Source organism: Schistocerca gregaria, chromosome 7 (assembly GCF_023897955.1).
Source record: "Schistocerca gregaria isolate iqSchGreg1 chromosome 7, iqSchGreg1.2, whole genome shotgun sequence".
NCBI classification, from domain to species: domain Eukaryota; kingdom Metazoa; phylum Arthropoda; class Insecta; order Orthoptera; family Acrididae; genus Schistocerca; species Schistocerca gregaria.
In genome coordinates, this window is record NC_064926.1 from 245553784 (window position 1) to 245579337 (window position 25554).

The 25554-nt window shown below is 40.7% G+C and overlaps 1 protein-coding gene across 1 annotated transcript in view; it reads left to right on the forward strand.

The window, feature by feature from the left end:
- Nucleotides 1–25554, forward strand: part of LOC126281749 (furin-like protease 2) — a 710013-nt gene that overhangs the window by 180808 nt on the left and 503651 nt on the right. The window contains 1 exon segment of the mRNA XM_049980936.1: nt 3717–3821. Within this exon segment, the coding sequence (XP_049836893.1) occupies nt 3717–3821 (105 nt within the window).

Here is a 25554-nt window from a genome sequence, read left to right on the forward strand (position 1 = left end):
ATACTCTGCAACCAGCCACAATAGGTGTCGCTTTGTGAGTGGTGCTATGGCCCTTTGGTAATGGATGTAGTTGATGGGCATGTAATGTCAGATGATCACACATTTATTCGATGGTTGGTGGGCTGAGCTGGGGCAGGTGACAAACAGGGAGGTCATTGGTCCCACCAGATTAGGGATGTAAGACGGCCATGTCCTCTCAAGCGAACCATCCCAGCATTTGCCTGAAGTGATTTGGGGAAATCACGGAAAACCAGACGTGCGTTTGAGTCCAGCTCAATTCAGTTCGGTGCATATATATCACGTATATCTGCTGACGAGTTTGCGAGCCTGAAAATAGGCCATGGTACAAAACAATGAAGATCATTTAGTAGCAGTTTGGGACAATTTCTTTTTTCCTAGTCCACTAGGAAATGTATATTGTTGGGAGCAAATAAACAGACTCCACTTCTACATTAACAAAACAGGAGTAAGTTTCCCGTACTACAAAGTCAATGAGTCTCAGCCAACAGCTATATACCTTCAGGATTACATTATGATGCTAGAACATTTCAGAGATGATGGAAAAGCGTAAATTTATTAATTTCGTGTAGTGACCTTGGGACGGCTCAGTAGATACGCTTACCAACAATATTTCATTAGCTTTGTGCCGACGTTACATCATCGGTAGTGTGAGGTAGACGCCCTGCACTCCAGTTACCCAGGCCAGCAAAGGCTCACTGACGGCCGCTGTCACCTTGGCGAGAAGATGCAGAGTCAGCACTCTGTAGTGCTAAGACCAGGAAGAGCAGTGGCCCTCGGCCAACCAGCCAGTCGCAGCCTTGACGTAAGCAGCATCCCGTGTTGTGCTGCGACGGAATTCTGCAGTGGCAGACACCCGCATCTAGGCGTCTCAGATCTGGCAATAGCCCTCATAGATACAAAGGAGACTGCTGTGCATTGAACGTGACCCGTTGCTCACAGGCAGTAGTCGGACGACGGTAGGTGTGGATGGAAAGTCAGTGCACTGTGGCATTGTGGCACTGTGGAAATTCAATGCTGGCGGCGGCTGGCCTGATCCGGTCTTCAGTCCATGGTTGAACCTGGCAATACCCAGTGTTCTCACTGTCTAGCATGGCCTCAGAGTAGTGGTGATGCTGCTAGCCTCAGAATGTGTTTGCTTCAACATCTGCTACTATTCACTCCTGTGTGCTCTTGTTACAGTAAAGCCCTGCACTTAGCCACACAGCTCATAAGGAGAGTCAAGTCCTGATGCAGTGATACATTCCAGCCTGCTCCAGTTACTAATGCTGGGTGGCTCAGTTTTCTGCTATATCGTCTCTTAATCCTTTTGTGTATTTGTTGCTGTAACCTGTATGGTGCGTTATTACGCTTACTGCCAAGCAGTATATGGGTGCAGTACAACACCACCACTACATACTGATTATTCCAAATTCTGCTAAAACTAAGTAGTGACCTTACAGCAGGCTACTGTCAGAGGTGGTAGTACGGACGAAGAAAACTGTTCTAATAAACAAAGGTTCTAAAATGCATTCCAAAGAGCCACGAACACTTGTTGAACATTGCTACTGAACATGCTCGATTACGTTTCAGTAAGGTCGGTATTACACTATCAAATTTCTTTGTCGAAGATTTCATCAAAGATGTGATCAAATATTCCGTTAAATATATTTGACAAAGATCTTCGACGTAGCGCTATAAGGGGTATTACACTGTCATCATATTTTTTGTGAAAGTTGAAGATGGCAGAAAACAATAACTTGTTATTAACCGCAGCAGTTGCATGTACCACAATTGCACTGTGTGCACATGCGGAAGAGGGGTGGGGGTGGGGGGGGGGGGGGAAACATACCTGGGTGACGCCGTGGGTTTTACGACAACACGATAAAAGCATTCAACAAAACTTGTTACGTGAGTTTGTAGTGGAGGACGTCAAGTCGTACATCAATTACTTAAGAATGGATGAGCCTACGTTTCTGTCTGTCCTCAATGAAGTGTATTGTCATTCCATAAAGCTCAATATTTACTTAAGAACTGCTACATCTGCAGAAGACAGGCTCACTGTAACACTGCGATTCCTTGCTACAGGAGAGGGTTAGGACAGGTTATGTTAGGTTAGATTAGGTCAGGTCAGGTATCCAATCTTCTTAATCTATATTTGTATTCAGCGTGCCTCACGTTGTAAAGCGCCTCATCAGCTTCATACATCTCTACTAATTTTCTAGTTGTTGGCACACACAAATTGTATTTACCGGCAATGTTTATTAAAAGACTACAGACGACAGAATGCTGCACGATGCTACCGCTCCATGTGGTAACATGTCACATTGCAATGAACAGAAGACAAGCGAGTTCTTTGATCAAATCTATAGCGATGCCCTAGATTTGATCAAATATTGGACGACATTTGACGAAGTTCCCTATTACATCATTAAATATCTTTGACAAAGATATTGGACAAAAATATTTGACAAAGAAATTTGATAGCGTGATACCACCCTAAGCGCAGACTAGAGTGATTCTTTCCATGGTAGCTTCTACAAACCGTATGCTCTTCATATCGCCTAACAGAATTGCGCGAGTCTATAGTAATGGTTATACGGAAGTCCTAAATCAGATTTTCTGGACTAAAATTGCAGGACCTCTCACAAAAATCAAATCGGCAGGAGCTGCTTCACCTCATTGTCGGAGTAAAGTTAGGAGAGAGACTCTAGTTTCGGGACAGGCGCACACAGTTGTGCGTCTTTCTGAAGGCTTGGACTGTGGGAAAAGCCTTTTTCAGAAATTCGTTGGCTTCTGGCAAGATTGCAATTCCAGTGTTACCAATAGGTGATGGAGAACGATACTTTTCGTCCCGGAATGTTTTTCTCATAATCTTGAAACTGATGGGAAAGGTACACTTTATTGACAAATATTTTTAACAATACGCTTACTTTTTTAACAACGTATGGTCACTGAAAGTTAGAAAACTATTGTCGCTCTACTGCGCCTGTCTATTTACAACGATAAATGACTAATACAGATTCCAGTCTGTTGTAAGCTTCCATCTCTGCAGTAAAAAACTACATCATGAAGTTTGTAACAACAGCTCCGTGGTTGATGTTGTTTTGATGTAGCAGCAGCCTGCTGAGGAACTACGACGGCTGGTAAGATAGTTTTGGATGATTCACGTTCCTCTCTACGTTCCTATACACTACTAGACATGGCAGTGGTTGTTGCCAGCTCCTTGTTTTCATGCATGTGTGCAACTTCACTGGTTTTGGTACATGAACTTTTGTCGCGTATCTAAATGGGGAGTCGCATCCTGACCTTCATGTGCGGTATTTTTCCTTCATCACTATATTTTTTGTATGCTAAAGGCACAATTTATATCGAATTGTAGCCGTAACATGTGGATGTGTAATGTTGACACTCATCTACCATGGTTTCTAAATTGCTAGGGTCGTAGGAACATGTAAGCAGCGATGGTGTCTAAACTCTGTATTGTAGATGCTGTAGTTCAATAGCTGCAGAAAGTCAAGATTAAGTCAACTAATTTCTACACTGGCAATATATTTTTAAAAATTTTAGCGTTCGTAGCAGCTATTGTTGTTTATAATGTGGTGGCCTCGTTGACGATTAGCTTTAGATGTCTTTAATATTTTTACACGGTAGCAAGACAGATAAACTGATACTGTTTCAGAGATATTAAATTCTTATGGAGAACGTTTTCTTTTCAGATTGGCAGTCTCGATGGTTTCTTCCTCCTGGAGCACCAAAGACTACATAAACGATCAACGACGCCGAGTGACCACCACCATCATGCGTTGATGGCAGAGAAGCAGGTAAGACGAGTAGTCGGATGTATCTTTCATTACAGTTTCCGACTTCCGGTCTGTTACTAGTCAATACCTCCATGAACGTAAGCGATCCACCTTTCTGTCTAGTATTAAAACCGGGAAGAGTGGTTTCTGTTCAACGCAGCCCTGTTCCTGGCAGAATTTCAGTCGTTGGCACAGAATGGAAATGGATAAACAGTGTAGGTCAGTGACATTAATCCTACGTCCCTTGTCTTCCAGCTACGTCTCGAACCAGCTACACATGTAAGAATGTAATTAGTATCAAATTTAGAATAAATTATTCACTATTATTCCGAATTCTGTCGCTGGACTCCGGCAGGTGCGAAAAAATGGGGTGTCTGTGGTCAGTACGCGATAGTTCCAAAAGACATTTCAACAAAAGCCGGCAGTCGGTTTGACGGCTAAAGCATGTAACTCTTACGTTCTAAATATCGTAACATCTCCAGAACTATCTACAGAACTTAGCAAAACAAAAATGTTTATGTGTCTCTGTGAGATATGTGACGCTTATAACAACTATTTCTATACATCCATTTGTAAAAGCGATGTTGACAAAGTAAAGCCATTACAGAAAACTAGACGTCGTTCAGTGAGGACATACTTACACTTCAGCTGAAAATAAAATTACGATTTCTTAAAGGGATGTGGAAATATTTGAGGTAGACAGCTTCACTGACATTCTCTACATAACTAGGTCACAGAAGCAAAATATCAATTGCAGTTTTTCTTTATGAAAATACAGCACGTTCTGCGTGAAATTAGACTCATTTGCGCTTGACAGAGTACAAGAAACGAAGATCATTCGTGATAAATTAAAACTCTGAGCCGTACTGCACCAGTATATCGAGACAAAGAAAGTCCATGGAGCGTGATCGACTAATAGCTCTAAGAAACCATCACCATCTTACCAATGGAGACTTCTACAAAATACTTCGCCCGATTTCTTATGATGTAACCTTTAAAGAACGATCAGCCAGTATGTATTCTGCTGTGAAAAGGGAATATACGGTTATCTTTGCTCCTGAAGGAGAAATTATCTTTTCAGTATGAAATATTGTATAATATCAAGAAAATTAAAGCAAAATAAGGAGGCGGACAAGAATATTTGTGGCTTGCAGTCGTAACTATGACATTTACAAGGCAGACATAAATCAAAAGGTGTTGGTAAATAATTGGTCACGTTAGTGATTTTCATATGAAATGCAGTAGCTAAGATGCACTGTAAGAAGGCTTCGGCCACCTAATTGTATGTGGCACTAGTAGATAGAGATAAAACTAAGTTTCAGATTAATGGAAACGAATAAATTTCCTTCGCTATCACTAAAAGTGATTTAGTGAAGGTGTGTTAACTGTGAATGAAATTTCTAAGAGTTGTACATATTCTACTGGTATGCTGAATCTCCCATAGGTAATATCTGATACATTGGAGAACTACGAGCGAAATGTAGAAATTAATATCTCCACAGTTTGGTAGCTGTATGGCATTCAATTAGGAATGAGTTTTTTTAACTAGATGTGGCATAGCTGAAGAAACGTTTGAATTCTTCCTCGTGAATTGGTGCCAATATTAAGGACAGAAGGGTTGTAACACGCTGTTAGATATATCGTGGGGGGTGACTAACATATAGTGCTGTGGACTTCAGTTGTCCTTGTTGATTCAAACCATTTTCAAGAATTGGTCACATATAGGAATGTGCGTAAATTAACCACGAAGATTCATTGCCTTTCACGTCATTATCTTTGGCATGACGTACCAGCGTCCTTGTTTTGGCCAGTTGTTATATTGGAAACTCAAGTTGCTGCAATAAACTATATCTGCCGCGAAATCCCTGATGAAATATGCTAGCCGAATGCTGAAATTCACCAAACGACAATACTTCAAAATAGTGGAAACACAGACGACACCTTGATTGTATACAAAGGAAAGAAGAATAAAAATGTCATTCTTCTGAGTACGCTGCATGCTGAGACAGCAGTGCTGCAGGAAGGAAATTAAAAAATCTGAAACTGTAACGTTCTACAATGCAACATAGTATTGGGTGAACATTGTTGATCAAAAGACCTGTAAATATATTAGGAAGGTTGCCTGAAGGAGATGGCCAATGAATGTCTTCTACAACATACTGGACATGGCAGCAATTAATGCATGGGTCATCTGTAAAATAGTAACGAACACGAAAATGGAAAGGAAGAAGTTCACACTTCAACTGCAACTTACCTCATGGGAATGAAAGAGCAAGAATTTCAAGCAAAGGAAAAGGATATGAGACTGAAATGACCAAGAAAGCGGAGGAAGTGCCAAATCTGCCTCTGCAAAGGCAACAAGAAAACTATGTAAAGTGCCATAAAGCCGTGTGCAGAAAATGTGCACGTAAAATATAAATCACCGTAGCTAAGTGCCTGTAGCAGTCTCAGATGACCTGAGTTAGAATATTACAGAGCTGTTTGTAAGACCCATGTGAGAGCAGAGTAAAATCGACCAGATATACTAATGTATCTAGAAGGTAGTATGGATAGTTAATAAATTAAAATCTGTAGTTGAGAACACAATGAATTTGTATGTTACATTGTTGTTCAAATAAATTTGTAAATATTATTTACAATTATAAGTAATTGTTGTGATTAGTAGAAATAAAGTATGGATTAACAAATACTAAATACATACTTGTTTAAGTCAAATATGAAAATATTTTATGTGTGATCAAAACGACCTCTTCCTGCCGTTTTAGAAATGTCAGAAACTCCACCGTTCTAGTGGTAATCTTCCACTCGAACTGCAGCAGGCACGGATAGTTCACGAGGATGTGGAAGATAGGTTGTTTGTCTCATTGCGAAACTCTCATTTTGGTCCATGGAACATGCATATCATCATTAAGAGAACTCCTAGTAGAGGATATAATAATTTCGTACTTTTGTACGACAAGAATACTGGTATTCGGCCATCTAGAGGCATGTTGTGTGCCACAATCCGTGGATGAAGGAAACAAAACGTTGTGATGGGTGTACTTCTTGGTATCAGAGATGGAAATAGTAATGAGGATATGAAATGTAGTGGTAATAACAGTGATTTGTGTGGGGACGAATAACAACGAATAATGGTAACAGTAACTTTAACCTATTTTTATTTTGTTGTAAACAAAATAATACTATCTTGCTTTCATTATTATATCACCTCGCTAACAACAATTTGAAAACACATTGAATTAACCCAGACAAAAACAGTAGAGTTTCTCTTGTCTCAACTTTTTTCAAATACCGATGACGTGCAAAGAAAATGGATTAATTGTCGATTGTACACGTAAAAATTAACTTGAGTGAAAAACATTTCCCTATTTAAAATGCTATGCATATCGTTTGCACCCTTTCTATGCTTCAGTTCAAATGGTGGAAGGGTTACTTTGGCTCCTGAAAAATCAGTGTTTGTAAGCAATTACTGACATAATTAAATATAATTTTTATTGTAGACTGTGAGCTGCTTTGAATATTGGCATTATGTTGTTGCTGTTTTGATCGTCGAGAATGTTTTGATTTTTATTTATGGTCTCCCGTATTAAATTTTTGTCCTTAAGATTGAGAGTTCGCTTAATTTTATTTTTATGCCCTAAGACTGACATGTCTGTTTTTATCCCAGTGTGATGTTGATTTTCTTTTATTAAATGTTCAGTACAGCTTTGAGATGCCTGTCGTATAAGGATAGTGCCTTTCAGTAATAATCAAAATGTCCACTGTCCCGGGTTCGAAGTCTAACACTGCTTAAATTCTGAATAAAAATTAGTTGCAATGGCGGCTGAAGATTTTCGCTGTACGAAGTCACCGTCGTTCTGCCTACAGCTCGTCAAAGAGGCCGGAGGAGCTGACAGAAGCTCAGGGGTGGGAAACCTCCTAAAAGGCGGTAGTCGACAAGTATCAACGGCATGAGGATTCAGAAGGCAACAGAAACAACTGTATTAAGGGAAGTAATGTGTATTCACAGGACATGTAGCCTGTAATTGAAAGTATGTAACATGATCTCTCCACTGGCAAAATATTCCGAACTAGCCCCTCATTCGGATCTCCAGGAAGGTCGGCAGATGGGTAGTTGACCATGAGAAAGAGGAACGCTCTAGCATTAGAGGCGTGGAATGTCAGGAATTTGATAGTGGCAGGGGAGCTAGAAAATTTAAAAAGGCTATGCTAATGCTGATTTCAGATATAGAAGGGGCCGGAGAAATGAGATATACTGAAGTTGGTCACATAATTATAGGGTAATATCAACTGTAGCACGAACTGATATCACAGGATTATGATTCGTTATGGATAGAAACGTAGGGCAGAGAGCGAGATACCGCGAACAGCTCTGTGATTGGATTTTTCTTATCAGAATCTACAGCAAATTAACGCCAAAAGCAATATTCAGATATACCGCAAGCAAGCAGAAGAAGAAAGTACAGGAGGATTTTGAACGAATAATTCAGCACATAAAGGGAGATGAAAATACGATGGTCGTGGCGGGTGGGTATGCAGTTATAAGAGAAGGATAGAAGAATACGTTACTTGACAATATGGTATTGGTCGCCGGAATGAGAGAAGAGAAAGTCTAATTGTGTTCTGCAATTAATTTTTCCTTGCAATAGCAGGCTCGTTCAAGTGTCACGAGTGGAGGAGGTACTGTGTAAAAGACTAGGGTGAGTGGAAAGATTTCATTTATATTACATCATGGACAGACAGAGGTTCCAAAATTAGATACTGGATTGTGAGGTGTTGCCAGGATCAGGTATGAACTGAGATAACAATTTAGCAATGATAAATAGGTGGCTTCAGTTTAAGAGAGTCAGGAAGAATTAGTGTGCAAAGATATGGGATACGGAAATACTAAGAAATGAATAGATACCCCTAAAGTTCTATGAGGGTATAGAAATTGAAAGAATGAATAACTCAGTATGCATTCAGTTCAAAAGGAGTGGATATGTCTAAAGAGGCAATGGAAATAAGTTGGATAGGAAATCATAGCTACGAAGCAGGAAACTAAGCAGAAACAACGGATAACAGAAGATGTATTTCAGTTGATGGGAGAAGCAAAGAAAAAGAAAAATGTCCATGAAAAGTTAGGAATGTAGAGATATTAATCAATTTGGAATAAATTAAACAGCAAGTGTGACAAAGCTAAGGGAAATAGTTGCATGAAAAATGTGGAGAAATGTAAACTGACTGTCGGGAGAACTGGCTTAAAAGTTAAAACAACTTTCGGTTATATTTAAAGCAATAGCGATAATATTGAGAGAACAATGAGAATCCCGCTATTCAATGTGGACGAGAGAGCAGATAGTTCGGAGCTGTACACTGAAGTCTTCTGTAAGGGGATGATAAGGGGATGACTAGTGTGATGAAGTCACAGAAGAAGAAACAAGCGTCGGTAAGCAAGAGATAGGAATGCAGTATTACTATCAGAACTTATGAGTGAATAAGGCAGAAGGGAAACATAACATTCAGTCAGTATTTCTATTGGGGGAAGCGGCTACCAAACGGCTGTTCAGACTGATGTGTAGAATGTATGAGACAGCTGTACACCATCAAACTTTCGGAAAATCATAATTCACACAATTTCGAACGTTGTGAGGATTTACAAGTGCGAGGGTTATCACACAATCAGCTTAACAGCTCATTTATCCACGTTTCTGACATAAGTTGTATATTGGTGAATGGAAGTGGAAACAGAGCATTTGTTAGGTAAGTGTCAGTTTGGTTTCAGGAAAGGCAAAGACACCTTTTTGATGGTTCTAATGTTGGAGTTTATAATGGAAGCAAATCGGAAAAACCCTCGTTAATAGGATTTTTCCATCTACAAAAAACGTTAAGCAATGGAAAATGGTGGAAAACGTTCGAAAATCTGAGAAAAGTAGCGGTACGCTATTGGGAAACACAGGTAATATATAAAAGTTCTGGTAGCAAGAGGAGAGACCAAAAATGAAATACTCAGATTACAATTGGTGAAGACAGCGGTATTGTCATTCTATTATAATGTTTAATGTATACATGCAAGAAGCAATTATGCAAATAAAAGAAGAGTTCTAGAGTGGGATTAAAATTCAATGGAAAGGATATCAAAGCGAAGATTCACTGATGATGACATTGCTGCCCTCCGTGAAAGTGAACATGAATTATATCGTCAGTTTAAGTGTATGAACAGTCCTATGGGTACAGAATATGGTTGGACTGTGAACAGAAGAAAGATGAAAGTAAGAGAAGCAGCAGAAATCAGAACAGCGAGAAACATAACAGAATTGGTGATCATGAAGTAGATGAAGTTAAGGAATTGCACTATGCTGGAAGTAAAATAACCTAGAATATATGGAGGAAATAGCAAAAATGGGCTTGCTGGCAATCAGAGTCTACTAGTATAAAACATAGATCATAATATGAGGAGGAAATTTATGAAAATGTACGTTCAGAGGCAAGCATTGAGTAACCATATGGGGTCTTTTATACCAATTTATTTTCCAGATTGAAATGTTCAGTTAGTTATTGTGTTAAAAATTTGCAATTTGATAAATGGAAGCACTATTGAAGCTAATAAAAGGTCTTATAAGACTTTTATCTTTATGTATGCGGGGTTGGCTTCTGAAAGAAAAGGGTGATAATAAAGATCCACTAACATTTCAGTCAATAAAGACAAAACTAAACAACGTGGGGATAGTAGCCATAAAAGGAAACATAAAAAACTATTACAGAGAAATGTTAAAGGAAATCTTAAGCATGATACAACTATTGTATTTGAAACAAAACTTAAAAAAACGCACTAAAATTATCAATATCATACAAATAAAAAAAGGAAACAGAAACTAAACTTAGGATAAAAATCAATAATCATAACTAGAAGCCAACACAACTGTGGTGTAAGGTATGTGAAGTCGTTAATTGACTGAGGAGGACACAAGACGAGTTGTATAAGCTTTATAGTAGGTGTGATGAATGGAAAATAGCTCTAAATGTAGGAAAGTGTAAGTTGATGCAGCAGAGTTGGAAAGACAGCCCAGTGCTTTTAGTTAGTTAGTTTCATTTTCCAGGAATCATTTTGTACAATAGATAGTGATGATGCAAAACGAGTCGTTTTATATTCACATCTCAAATTTATTTGGCGTACAGTTTCATTCTTCCCGCAACCTTTTACACAGTAAAGTAGTAGAGATTCTTTTATAGAATAAAACGAATTGTTAAGGAATTTCTCAGTTTGTTTTCAAATTTTGCTTTGGTGTATGTCAGATATTTTCTATCACTACACAAATGATCAAACATTTTTGTTGCAGCATTGTATATGTCGTTTATGCTAATGACAACGTTAATGAAGAGTAAAGAGTGTCGTTTCTCCTTTTGGTGTGATAATTGTGTACCTCAGTCATATTTTGAACTTTAATGGGTTATTTACAACGAACTTCATGAGGGAATAAATGTGCTGTTAAGATGCAGTCAGAATGCCCAACTTCTTAAACGGATACCAATAAGATGATGGTGGGTGACGACCACATATTATTCCTACAGCAATACTTTACTCTAAGATGAGCTATCCCGGAACATTATTCCATAGGACATTATTGAATGAATGAATACAAAATCTGGTGATCTACTGATTTGTCACTCCCCGGTATTTTTATTGATTCAAGGCCCATATCTGTCTAAATGATTTTAGGGACTCCAAAAGCTTTCTCCTATTTAAATTCTGTTCGGTATGGACCCCTAAGAATTTTGAAGTTTTCGTCATATTTGTTATTTCTTCAGCACGTGCTACACTTATCATTGGTGTAGTAAGCCTAGATGTGCAGAACTGAGTATCTTGTGTCTTTTTATAACTGAAGCTGAGACCATTCGCAGAAAGCTGTCAATGATACTTTTAAGAACTTTCCTGTTTCTTCTCTTTCTGTCCATATGTTTGGATTGATTACAATACTGTTGTCATTTGCGAGAAGAACTAATTCTGCCTGTTCCGTACTAGATGGAAGATCGTTTATATATGAGGACCAGTAGTAAACCTAAAATTGAACCTCGGGGAATCTCAACAGTGATTTCTCCCTTGTCATAACTATGGGCCTGGACTATCGTGCTCGAGTTACTGAGTAGAACTTCCTGAATTGTTTTGGTGAGCTATGACGTTATCTATAGTTTGGCTATACCATCAATGACACAAAACCTTAATTTATGTAGTAGCATTCTGTGATTCACACAGTGAAATACCATAGAGAGGTTTTAGAAAATACTGATGTGGTTTCATAACTTTAAGCTTGTAAAATCTGGCGAGTGAACCTCTAAATGGAATTCTCAGTAGAGCAACCCCTCTGGAACCCTTTCTGTGATATTCTAAGTACACTATTATTGCTAAGGTGATATACTATTCTAGAATACATCATTTTCTCAAACATGTTGATGAATGATGCCATCAGTGAAAACGGTAGGTAATTATTGACATCACCCTTCTTAAAGACGGATTTAAGAAATAGAATACAACAAATAGTATGAAGCATTAGTATGGTACTGCTTTACAGTGACCATGGCGATTCTGGTGTATTGGAAGAATTTTAGGAAAACGCTAATCAGCGGTAAAGTAGACGGTAGAAAAAGACAATAGTACGACCAATGCTTCAGTACCGCTCGAAGGTTTCGGATTCCATTCAGGTCTGACCAAAGCAAAATACTAAAGTAGTTCACCGACGAGGTTAGATCACGGAGATGGTTCTGGAGCCCCAGTGGGCATCCCTGGAAGGAAGGCGACGTTCTTTTCGAGGAACATTGTGGAGAACAATTTAGAGAACCGGCACTGGAAGCTGACTGCAGAACGATTCTGCTGCCGCCATCATATTGGGAAATAAAAAAGGCAGTATAAATTTGAAAACTGAATAAATCACGAAATAATGTAGATAGAGAGGAGCAAATTGACACACATGCTTGGAATGACGTGGGGTTTTATTAGACCCAAAAAAATACAAAAGTTCAAAAAATGTCAGACAGATGGCGCTTCATCTGATCAGAATAGCAATAATTAGCATAACAAAGTAAGACAAAGCAGAGATGATATTCTTTACAGGAAATGCTCAATATGTCCACCATCATTCCTCAACAACAGCTGTAGGCGAAGGAATAATGTTGTGAACAGCACTGTAAAGTATGTCCGGAGTTATGGTGAAGCATTGGCGTCGGATATTGTCTTTCAGCATCCATAGAGATGTCGGTCGATCACAGTACACGTGCTACTTCAGGTAACCCCAAATCAATAATCGCACGGACTGAGATATGGGGACCTGGCAGGCCAAGCATGAAGAAAGTGGTGGCTGAGCACACGATTATCACCAAACGACGTGTCTAGCAATATGGGGTGGAGCGCCATCCTGCATAAACGTTCCAGCAGGTGTTTATGAGACAGGCTAGGGTTGATGCGATTCTGTAACATATCGGTGTACCTCTCACCTGTCACGGCAGCAGTTATAAAACCAGAATCACGCATTTCCTAGAAGAGAAAAGGCCCGATAACGGTAGACGTGGTAAATCCAACCCATACAGTGACTTTCACGTCGTGCAATGGAGTTTCCACGACAGTTGTAGGATTTTCGGTAGCCCAAATTCTGCAGTAGTCGGCGTTGACAGACCCTCGGAGCGTGAAATGAGCTTCGTCGGTCCAGAACACGTTTTCAACCAATCTTCATCTTCAGCCATCTTTTGAAACGCCCACACCTCAGATGCCCTCCGCTTCACTAGAACGCCAGGTAACAGTTCATGTTGCCGATGGATTTTGTACGGATAGTATTGAAGGGTACGCGTATGTGCCAACCAAACAGTAGTGTATGGAATGCCGGTGCGACGTGCGACTGAGCGAGCGCTGACTTCCCCGTGCATAGACGAACCGGCTATAGCCTCCATTTCTTCCTGAACTCTCTCAGCAGCATTACGCCTTTTGCTCGGTCGGCCATTACGGGGTCTATCGTCTAAACAATCCGTGGCTTCGAACTTCTAAATCATTCTCACCACAGCTCCATTTGTCCACTTTCTATGGCGATAGGATCGTAACGCTGAACTAGCACATTCCCCATTCTGATAATACAGCTTCACTAAAAGCGCCTATTCAGGTAACGTCAACGTGCTGTCACTGCTTGCGCATCGGATTCTCTCTACCATTACAGCTCCTTTTATACACGATTGTCATGCGCAGTCACTGACGTTTTACTGTCCAGCGCCATCTGTTGGACATTTTGTGAACTGTGTGTGTGTGTGTGTGTGTGTGTGTGTGTGTGTGTGTGTTTGTTCTGATAGAACCCCATGTCATTCCAAGCATGTGTGTCAAATTGTAACTCTCTATCTACATTACTCCGTGTTTATTAAGTTTTCAAATTTATACTGACTTTTTGATCACCCGGTATATTAGGTATAAGGATGACGAGGATAACATAAGAGAAATTAGGGCTCCTATGGAGGCATATAGAAAATTATTTCTCTCGCTCTATTTGCGAGTGGAACAGAAAATACTACTAGAGAGGCTAAGAGGTACTCTCCTCCATGCACTATATGTATGTAGATGTCATACGTCTGAGCTACTTTACTCCAGCTTTTAAATCTGACACCAAAAAAAATATATTGTTGTGGTTGAAATTTGTTTTCTTGCTTTTGATGCGCCGCTGTCATTGCTATCCCTTGCTTTTTTACCGTGCATTCGCTGGTGTGTTAATGAGCTATCACCCATTTTAGGCACACTTTTTTCCACCGTAACGTATCGTAATTCAATTCTCAAAATGATACCGTCATGCAAGTGCTAAAATTTAACTAAAATAAAAAAAATTGTGCCCGTTCAATGTGCAGTTTTACGATGAACTGTTTCGAGCTGCAGAGCAGCTGTGTCCCTTCACTGTAAACCGTGTTCTGTTACCACACTGGAGTGAATGGTTTAAATTAATGTTGAGTGGACGAGTTTAAGTACTTAACTGAAATACCGTTGTAACTACTGTACTATCCTTAAGCTCTTTTCTTTACAATTTCTCAATCTTTGACAAATGTATACCAAAGTGGAACATATTAAAATGTAATATGATTGCGTTTCATTTCCTCTTTCAGTAAGTCGCAAGTGCGAGTTCAAAATTATATCATCAGTTTTACTCCTGAAATGCCTCAGCTTATTGGCAGTAAGCACATTCTTAAAAAGTGTGACTTGTAGTGTAGCGGAAGTTCTCGTTTTTGACAGACATGAAAGTGTGATGCTGCCTATTACTCTTGTGCCTTCTACTTTGTAGATACGCTCTTGTCTGTTTCTCGGTGAATTATCCGACAACTGTTTAAGACAGTCCATGACTTCTCATCAACCATCAGTACTTCTAAAGTTAGGCCATCATCTCTCTATTCATATTAAGCTACCTCATCCTTGTTCGAAGTGTAGGTTTCTTCGTTTGAATGTTGGAAGAAAGCTATGAAATGTACAAAATCATACAAACCAAATTTACGAACATATTCTTTACCAAATAAAACACCATTGTTTCAATCAGTTATCTGCAAGTATTACAGCTGAATCTAGACTTACATCTGACAAATTTACAACCATGCAATAACAATTATACTGTTACGTACGCAGGACAATACTTGCAATATTGATGACACCACACTGTTTTGCACGATTCAACATGCTAGAAACATCACACTAAACAAATGGCGACGCGATATAATATCCCCAAAAGTAGTGCATCCCGCTAGTGTTACACCGCCATGATTTGGAAACTATAATCCCAGTAACGAGTTAAATAATTCAAAAGTCATCAAGATTAGGCCGGACGCCATCTGAGCTACTGACTACTTTCCTACCGTAGCATTCAAACAAGTAATAAAAATTTTTAATTATATGCGGCTATCGAACTGCTTAGTGCAATTTTTTATTGTTTCTCATATTGTCACCCAGATGGGAACCAACACACTTATATTCATTGTGATATAGCTGAAGACAGCTTACGAATGCTATTTTGTAACGCCTGAAATGCATGGAAATAGCATGCGGATAGTTAGCTCCGAGCTGACCTGAAAATATATGTTTTCTAGAGACGCTTTATGGCTAATAATTAAGGTCTCCGTGCAGGACAGTTAGGGATTAGCACATTCCCCAAGACTTTCGTAGTTGGAACTGCAGCATTATCCTCCTGGAAACTAACTTCGGGCACACTGGACATGATGCGTGTAACAGCAGACTTTACTTCACGGTCTTCCAGCACTTGCTAAAAAGTAGTGAATCCGATTTTTCTATATGAAAACTCATAAATCTTTTTAAATAAAACCAATCTTATTAAACTTCTACATCTTTATTCTTAATGTCTTTATATTTGCAGCCCTCCATCGCTGATACACTGAATTACCTATTTATTACAGCCTTCCGGAAAAATAGAAATCGACTAGGAAAAGAAGAGTTCTACTTGTATTAATTTAAATGCTCTGCAGCCGTTGCAGAATTTACCACTTGGAAATTCAATGCTGACGTTAGTGGCGTCAAAACATTGTATAGCCGTTTTCTTCACTGGTTAATATATTTTAGATGAAATCATTGTGGATCTTGAAACTACGTCGTATACCGGAGACATTCAGCAGATATACTTCTGTATGACAGAAACGCTTAAGAGCGAAAGTATGGAGAAACAATTTCACAGTAGCTGATTTTTGAAAACGATATTGCTTCTTGTTGCGGATACTCTTATTTTCTTGCGACTCGTAATTAAACATTAGATTATGAGCCAGAATTTGTCAACTGACATTTCAACTCGATAAAAGAAATTCAAATACATGTAATACAAATAATGTGGCGACAGCAAGAATCGGACGGACACGATTTGTAATCATGGATGTTACTTACTGAGCTACTGGCGACAGTGCGACACGCTGCCGGAATGTTATGTAGATAACAGTGCCCAGACTTTTTCGGAGTCAAACATCTTTCTTTGCAATACAAGAAATCTGTAGATGTGTAATGCAATAGACTCAAACAGCTTTCCTAAAGGTTTCAAAACAATAATCCAACTCCAGAAATCACTGCCAAAATACGAAGATGGAGAGACCCATGGCGAAAACTTGGCGTCACAGCGGACCAGTCAATCACGTGCGATTTCACCTACGGCCACTCTCTCGCTGTATTTAGTCTGGTTGGTGTGTAAGATGGTCGTGTATAACGTAACTATGTCGGTGAGTGAGAAACATTGTGCTACAATCGACTTTCGAAGTCGAAGAGGTCGCCCACGTATAGGGCTCATTCAGCAGGAAAATGCCAAACCACACACGATCGATGCGACGACATCAGCAACGCACCGACGCCATGTTTTCGCTATCATTTATCATCCTCAGTACAGTCCGATTTGGTTCCATCCGATTTTAATCTGTTTCCAAAACATGAGGAACATGTTCTAGGGTTTCACTTTGATAGTTATGAAGCAGTGCAGGCAGTGATGGTATCAAAAAATGAATCTCTTACTGGGAGAAGTCCCTCCGTCACCAGGGTGAGTTTTTGAGACATAAATATAGTACAGCTGCTAGTAACATCTGTTTTTTTTTTTCAAAAGTGTTAAGAGATTCCACACAAAAATCTGAGGTATTGATTTTTCAGAAATTTCCCGTACGTACTTCGGAACGTTGAGCAGCCTTTTAAAAATTAGCAAACGAACATTGTTCTTATCTGAAATAGTTCGCGGAACCCCGATTCCACTGGTTAAAGAGCGCTATCGGACTCGATAATCGTTATTACCTCTGACCTATTACCACTTGTTTACGGACAAGTTGGTGTTGATGTGACAACTTCAGAGACAATCGACACTTACCGTACAACACCACATAATATCACTCAAAGTTCCACTTGACTGCGGTTCTACTTCACGCAAGCTTTAGTCGTTTGTAGTGTGAGGGTCAACGTTAAACGACACTTGGGAACACGAGATCTCAAATCGGCACCCAGTAAACTGTTCAATTGACAGCCTGTCAGAGGGTAACATGTTATCATCAACCTGCTACGATCATATATTGGTGTACCCTTTCTGGAAAGACTCGTGCCTACTCTTCTTCCCAGTCTGTTGCTCTGAGGACTCGATCACTCTCATTCTGCTCTCATTTCACAACAACAAAATGTCTGAGCGATCCGTCAGAGTCATGCTTGCATTTCCCTCAGTACTCCGATTCGGTCTTTCCAAGAATACGAAAGATGACGATAATCTACACGTGTACCGGGCCACGCTCTGTTGCAGTCTCCATGTGGAAAGTTCCAGTAATGTTGAACACACCCGACAGAGGTGAAATACTCACACAATTCTTCTTATTTAGGAATGGCTACCTCCCATATCCATAATACTGTAAATAATTTCGGGAAAAGATTAAGAATAAACATACAGTACAATCACTGAAAAACGCAGTATGAATTGCGAAGCTTTTTATCAGAGCGTTCACAGAGTAACTAATTCCATTACACTCTTTTTATCTCCATATTTAACTTTATACTCCCTTGCTTACTACAAGCGGCGTTCAGTAAGTAATGCAAAACATATTCATGTCGGCCAGTGCCGACTGAAAAAATGCGGAATTTGTTGTGCAATACTGTGGAATATTCCCGCTTCACCTCTACTTTGTTATGAAGTTCAGATAAGTGGTAGCGGTATAAGCGGCCTTCAAATTCTTATCCGTAATGGAGGCGTGTATCAAGTAGAGAGCTGCCTCTCAGTTTCTTTCGGTGGAAAATCAGAGCATCACAGATGCTTGTAGAATGTCTATGGAGATCTGGCAGTGAACAAAAGCACGATGAATCGTTGGGCAAGATTTCTGTCATCATCGCAGCGAGGTCGCGCAAAGCTGTGCAATCTCCCGCGTGCAGCAGACCGCACACAGCTGTGACTCCTGCAGTGTTGGAATGTGTGGACACTCTTATTAGAGGTGACCGATCGATCATAATCAGTCACGTCGCAGCTCAACTGGACGCCTCTGTTGATAACGCTGACACTGGACACCTCTGTCGGTAGTGCTGACACTCTCGTCCAACAGTTGGGGTATTCAAAGGTGCTTGCCTGCAGGTTCCATGCTGTCTGACAAAAGACCATAAAGCGCAGACAGGCCCTTCCAGGTAATGTGGCGTAAGTCGTCGAATTGAACGGAGATAACGTTGGTAAATACGGTTCTGAAGCCAAAATTAATGTACAGTACTGGAATCCTGAATAGAACCAACCTACTTTAAAAAAGAAATGTGATAAATTGAATATGAAAACTCTTCGTTTATAAGGGAGAAGTATTTACCATACTGTTAGTAAATATATTTGGCTAACTATTTTCTCTTGCGTTTCTATTAGAAACAATGCTCCTGTCTTTGTGATACTGAATGCAGTACTTCGATGTTACTCGTTGTTCATATGTCCTCCTGTTATGAGTTTTACACCTCCCAGTTTTTGATTCAGCCTTTAATACTTGGTTTTTCTGTATGCTCTCATATATGTACCTAGTAAATAATGTGAATTTTTCCAAGTATGTATGTACCCTTTTTGATTATTCTCAATGCGACATTCCTCTGACCTGGTGTGTCTACACTATCTGCAAAACGTGCAATTAATTGTTTGCACTGAGAAAGAAGATGAAGCGTTACTAAATTGTTCTCTAAAACCAATACGTTTAGTGACAATCAGATGGGTGATTGCTGCTGCAAAGAATTTTCCACAATGTGGAAAGGTGTCACGATGTACTACAGTATGGCTAATTGAGCTTTTAAGTCCAATACATAAATACTTATTTTTAATTCTCTTGTTGATGCATGCTTCACAGCTCAAATTTTTTCTAGCATTCGCAAAATCTTTGTAAGCTGCGGAAAGCGCTGGGTACCCTCTCACTAAAGTCATAACCACAGCGGTACGTGGCTCCGTATCATAGACATTCTAATGTACACAGTTAATATCGCGATTATACACTGTCCAGTCACATTAAGATGACCACCTGTCAACGCCCTGCGGACCGCACCGAAACGAGCAAGAAGGGAGTCAGCGAGGTGCTAGAATATACCGACAACGATTGGGAGTCATGACGACTCCAGTACTGTAGCCAGCTGCGATAGGTTTCTGGGTTGAGGATCCATGGTGTGAACAGTCCGACGGAAGTGGTTCAGATGCGGGAAGTTTGAAGGACAGGGGAATACAATAGACTCCTGGTGCTTTTTAACCCTCGCACTTACACCTTTAGCTGAGTGACGCGCTGTGTTGAGTTGTTGGCGTATGCAGTCGTGCCGAAGAAATACAAACCACATGTAGAGGTTGACGTAGTCCCAAGGATAGACGCTTATTTTTATTGGCCCAATTTGCCTTCCAGAATCACGAGATAGCCCAAGGGATCAAGGAATACCACGTAAAGATACCACACATATTAAAACTTCCACTACGGAACACGACGTTTTCAAAGATGGTTGCATGGTGTTTGCTTTCAGATAATTCACCCCGTACGCATTGACTGCCATCTGTGTGATGGAGCATAAAACGTCATTAATCTAAAAAGGCTACTTGCCGACACTTAGTCGACGTAAAGTTGTGGTACTGGTGTGCGAATTCCAGCCTTCGACGCCGATGAATAGCAGTCAGCATGAGTGCATGATCTATTCCGTATGGAGCAAAGCTCCCTAAATGGTCGTTTAGGAGACACTGTTGGTAGCTCCTTGGTTTATCCGAGTGGTCTGTTGCCCAACAGATGCAAGACTGTACATAAATATACATAAATGACCTTGTGGATGACATCGGAAGTTCACTAAGGCTTTTTGGCGATGATGCTGTGGTATATCGAGAGGTTGTAACAAAGGAAAATTGTACCGATATGCAGGAGGATCTGCAGCGAATTGACGCATGGTGCACGGAATGGCAATTGAATCTTAATGTAGACAAGTGTAATGTGCTGCGAATACATAACAGATAGATACCTTATCATTTAGCTACAAAATAGCAGGTCAGCAACTGGAAGCAGTTAATTCTATAAATTATCTGGGAGTACGCATTAGGAGTGAATTAAAATGGAATGATCATATAAAGTTGATCGTCGGTAAATTAGATGCCAGACTGAGATTCATTGGAAGGAGCCTAAGGAAATGCAATCCGAAAACAAAGGAAGTAGGTTACAGTACGCTTGTTCGCCCACTGCTTGAATACTGCTCAGCAGTGTGGGATCCGTACGTGATAGGGTTGATAGAAGAGATAAAGAAGATCCAACGGAGAGCAGAGCGCTTCGTTACAGGATCATTGAGTAATCGCGAAAGCGGAACGGAGATGATAGATGTACTCCAGTGGAAGACTCTGCAGGAGAGACGCTCAGTAGCTCGGTACGGGCTTTTGTTGAAGTTTCGAGAACATACCTTCACCAAGAAGTCAAGCAGTATATTGCTCCCTCCTACGTATATCTCGCGAAGAGACCATGAGGATAAAATCAGAGAGATCAGGGCACACACAGAGGCATACCGACAATCCTTCTTTCCTCCAACAATACGAAACTGGAATAGAAGGAAGAACCGATAGATATACTCAAGCATCCCTCCGCCACACACCGTCAGGTGGCATGCGGAGTATGGATGTAGATGTAAAAGTCTCTTCTGTCGTTCAGATGGACGCAGCCGTCGCTCACGCCTGTAGTCTGTGGCCCGTGGTGTACCACAGTTGCTCGGCACCGGTTCTGGGTAGTACCATTGTTCCGTGAGCGGCGTACTTTAACCATGACGTCACACGAGCAGTTTATAACCTCAGCTGTTGCGATGATGCTTCTACCCTTACCTGGAAAGTGAATGATCATGATATATCAGACGTCACATAAATCGCTCCATTTACGCATTACAGCGCCTGAACCGTCATTCGCGTTTGCCTGACACACTTTATGTTTCCTCCAATGCCATGACTGCCACGTACAGTCTGTGGGTGACTAATGAAATCTGGAGTCCCACATAGGTGGTGATACCATTACCGCGAATGGTGGGCAATTCTCGTTCATAAGGTTTGGTTGGCGTCTGGTAGGCTGCCATCATCTATACAGGGTGTTACAAAAAGGTACGGCCAAACGTTCAGTACATTACATGTGTCCGGAAACGCTTACTTTCCATGTTAGAGCTCATTATATTACTTCTCTTCAAATCACATTAATCGTGGAATGGAAACACACAGCAACAGGACGTACCAGCGTGACTTCAAACACTTTGACACAGGAAATGTTCAAAATGTGCTCCGTTAGCGAGGATACATGCATCCAACCTCCGTCGCATGGAATCCCTGATGCGCTGATGCAGCCCTGGAGAATGGCGTATTGTATCACAGCCGTCCACAATACGAGCACGAAGAGTCTCTACATTTGGCACCGGGGTTGCGTAGACAAGAGCCTTGAAATGCCCCCATAAATGAAAGTCAAGAGGATTGAGGTCAGGAGAGAATGGAGGCCATGGAATTGGTCCGCCTCTACCAATCCATCGGTCACCGAATCTGTTGTTGAGAACCGTATGAACACCTCGACTGAAATGAGCGGCAGCTCCATCGTGCGTGAACCACATGTTGTGTCGTACTTGTAAAGGCACATGTTCTTGCAGCACAGGTAGAGTATCCCGTATGAAATCATGATAACGTGATCCATTGAGCGTAGGTAGAAGAAATGGGGCCCAATCAAAACATCACCAACAATGGCTGTCCAAACGTTCACAGAAAATCTTTGTTGATGACGTGATAGCAAAATGGCATGCCGATGCTCATCAGCCCAAACATGTGGATTGTGAAAATTTACAATTTGATCACGTTGGAATGAAGCCTCATCCGTAAAGAGAACATTTGCACTGAAATGAGGATTGACACATCGTTGGATGAACCATTCGCAGTAGTGTACCAATGGAGGCCAATCAGCTGCTGATAGTGTCTGCACACGCTGTACATGATACGGAAACAACCGGTTCTCCCGTAGCACTCTCCATACAGTGACGTGGTCAACGTTACCTGGTACAGCAGCAACTTATCTGGCGCTGACATTAGGTTTATCGTCAACTGCACGAAGAATTACCTAATCCATTGCAGGTGTACTCGTCGTTCTAGGTCTTCCCCAGTCGCTAGTCATAGGCTGGAATGTTCCGTGCTCCCTAAGACGCCTAATCAATTGCTTCTTACGTCTTCCTGTCGGGACACCTTCGTTCTGGAAATCTGTCTCGATACAAACGTACTGCGCCACGGCTATTTGCCCCGTGCTAACCCATACATCAAATGGACATCTGGTAACTCCGCATTTGTAAACATTGCACTGACTGCAAAACCACGTTCGTGATGAACACTAATCTGTTGATGCTACATACTGATATGCTTGAAGCCAGTGCAGTAGAGCAATGAGTCGCATGCCAACACAAGCACCGAAGTCAACATTACCTTCCTTCAATTGGGCCAACTGGCGGTGAATCGTGTAAGTACAGTACATACTGACGAAACTAAAATAGCTCTAACATGGAAATTAAGCGTTTCCGGACACGTGTCCACATAATATCTTTTCTTTATTTGTGTGTAAGAAATGTTTCCTAAAAGTTTGGCCCTACCTTTTTGTAACACCCTTTAAATGTAACACCGCAGCATATCTACTGCTGCTTCCCCAAAATATCCGACAAGTATCAAACACGAATACCCACCAAGGCGGTTATTGTAATTGGGAATCCTGGCAGCACCAGCTTTAGAGAAAACGGCGAGATAAAAATCTTTCTGTGCCGATCGGAAAGAAATAAGTGGCCAGAATAGATTCTACAAGCGGCGGAATGGCGATGAATAATTCACAGGCGTTTCGCGGCTGCCGCATTTACATGGCGCGCTTGTCAGGACAGCTTAATGCACCGGATAACGTCCCAGAAATAACGATTTAGTGTCCGACATCAAAGGTGGAATAAGGCTGCCGACACGGAGATGGCGCTTTCTTTAGAAGAACGGAAGCCCGCTAACCAAATAAGCGTGAGAACACAGCGCCCCTGTTCCACACAACTGTTTTCTTTCCAACAGTGTTTCCTGCTTTTCTTTAATGAGCAAACCTGAATCCCAAGGCCCTAGTGGGCAAGAAGTGTTCCAGTCCAACAAGATATTTACTACATTTATACTGTAAGTAAGTTACAAACTATTATCTTTTTTAACACAAAATTTTACGTATTATTGTCCTAAAACAAAGTTGATACCGTTTATTCGACTTACATTTTTGAGAAACCAGTGCAGTTTCACCGGGTCTAAGAATCTAAATCTACTTACTTATTCCGAAAACTTCGACACAGTGCATGGTGGAGGATCCCTTGTGCCGCTAATAGTCGTTTTCTCTCCAATTACACTTTGCAAACCCGAAGTAAGATTGTATTTCGCGAAAACAGCGTCTTCTTTCGTCCACGGGTAACACTCTGAGTTCACGGTGCATTTCTGGAACACTTCGAAGCTTTCGCGACTTTAGTCTGTCCTCGGGAAGCCTCCTAATGATATCTCTAGAGGGTACTTACATACCACTTTCTATTACAGGCATTGGCTTGTCTAATATTGCACGCGCTCTTATTTTAAAAAGCAAACAAAATCGTGATACACATCACCTCTCTTGTCGCATCTGCTGCTGGAGTTCTATTCTCAGAATACATCCATATTTACTGAATGGGCCTGTAACGAATTTAGCTGTTGTCCTTTGGCTCTCTTCTATTCGCTCTATCAGTCCCGTCTGACACGGATCCCAGCAATGTTCAGGTACTGGTTAAACGATAGTTTTGTGAGCTACCATACTCATAGATGGACTACACTTTATAGGGTTTACTCTGAGGGTCTTTCTTTGGCATATGCTTTACCTGAGACTAGTTTTATGTCGTCCGTATGCTGTTTCCAGTATTTCATCTGCTATCCTGTAACCATAAAGTAATGGATTTTCTTTCGCAAGGATATGACGTCACGATAAGTTTGTTTATGGTGACATGTGGTTCATAATGATCCGATTCTAAAGAAAAGTCAAGACATGTTCATAGGATTTGTCGACGTGGATAAAGCATTCGCCAATGTAAAATGATCGAAATTCTGAGAAAAATAGTGGTAAGCTATGGAGAGAGACGGGTAATATATGATATGTACAAGACCCAAGAGGGAGTAATAAGAGTGTACGACCAAGAACGGAGTGCTTGGATTAAAAAGCGTGTAATACTGTGACATAGTCTTCAGCCCCTAGTGTTCTATCTGTACAACGCAGAAGCGAAGATGGAAACAAAATAAGTGTTCAGGAGTGGGATTAAAATTCAAAGTGAAAGGGTTTCAATGACACGATTCGCTGATGACATTGCTATCTTGAGTGCAACTGAAGAAGTATTACACAATCTGCTTAATGGAATGAACAATCTAATGAGTACAGAATACTGATTGAGACAAAATCGAAGGAAAACGAAAGTAATGAGAAGCAGCAGAAATGAAAACAGCGAAAGCTTAGGATCATGACTGGTGGTTACGAAGTGTATGAAGTTAATGAATTCTGCTACCTTCGCAGCAAAATAACCAAGACGGACAGAGCATGGAAGACATCAAAATCAGACTAGCACTGCCAAAAAGGGTATTCCTAGACCAGATATGTTTACTAGTATCAAACATAGATCTTCATTTGAGGAAGAAATTTCTGAGAATGTACGTTTCGAACACAGTGTGATACGGTAGTGAAACATGGACTATGGGAAAATTGGAGGAGAAGAGAATCGAAGCATTTGGGATGTGGTGCTACAGACGAATGCTGGGGATTA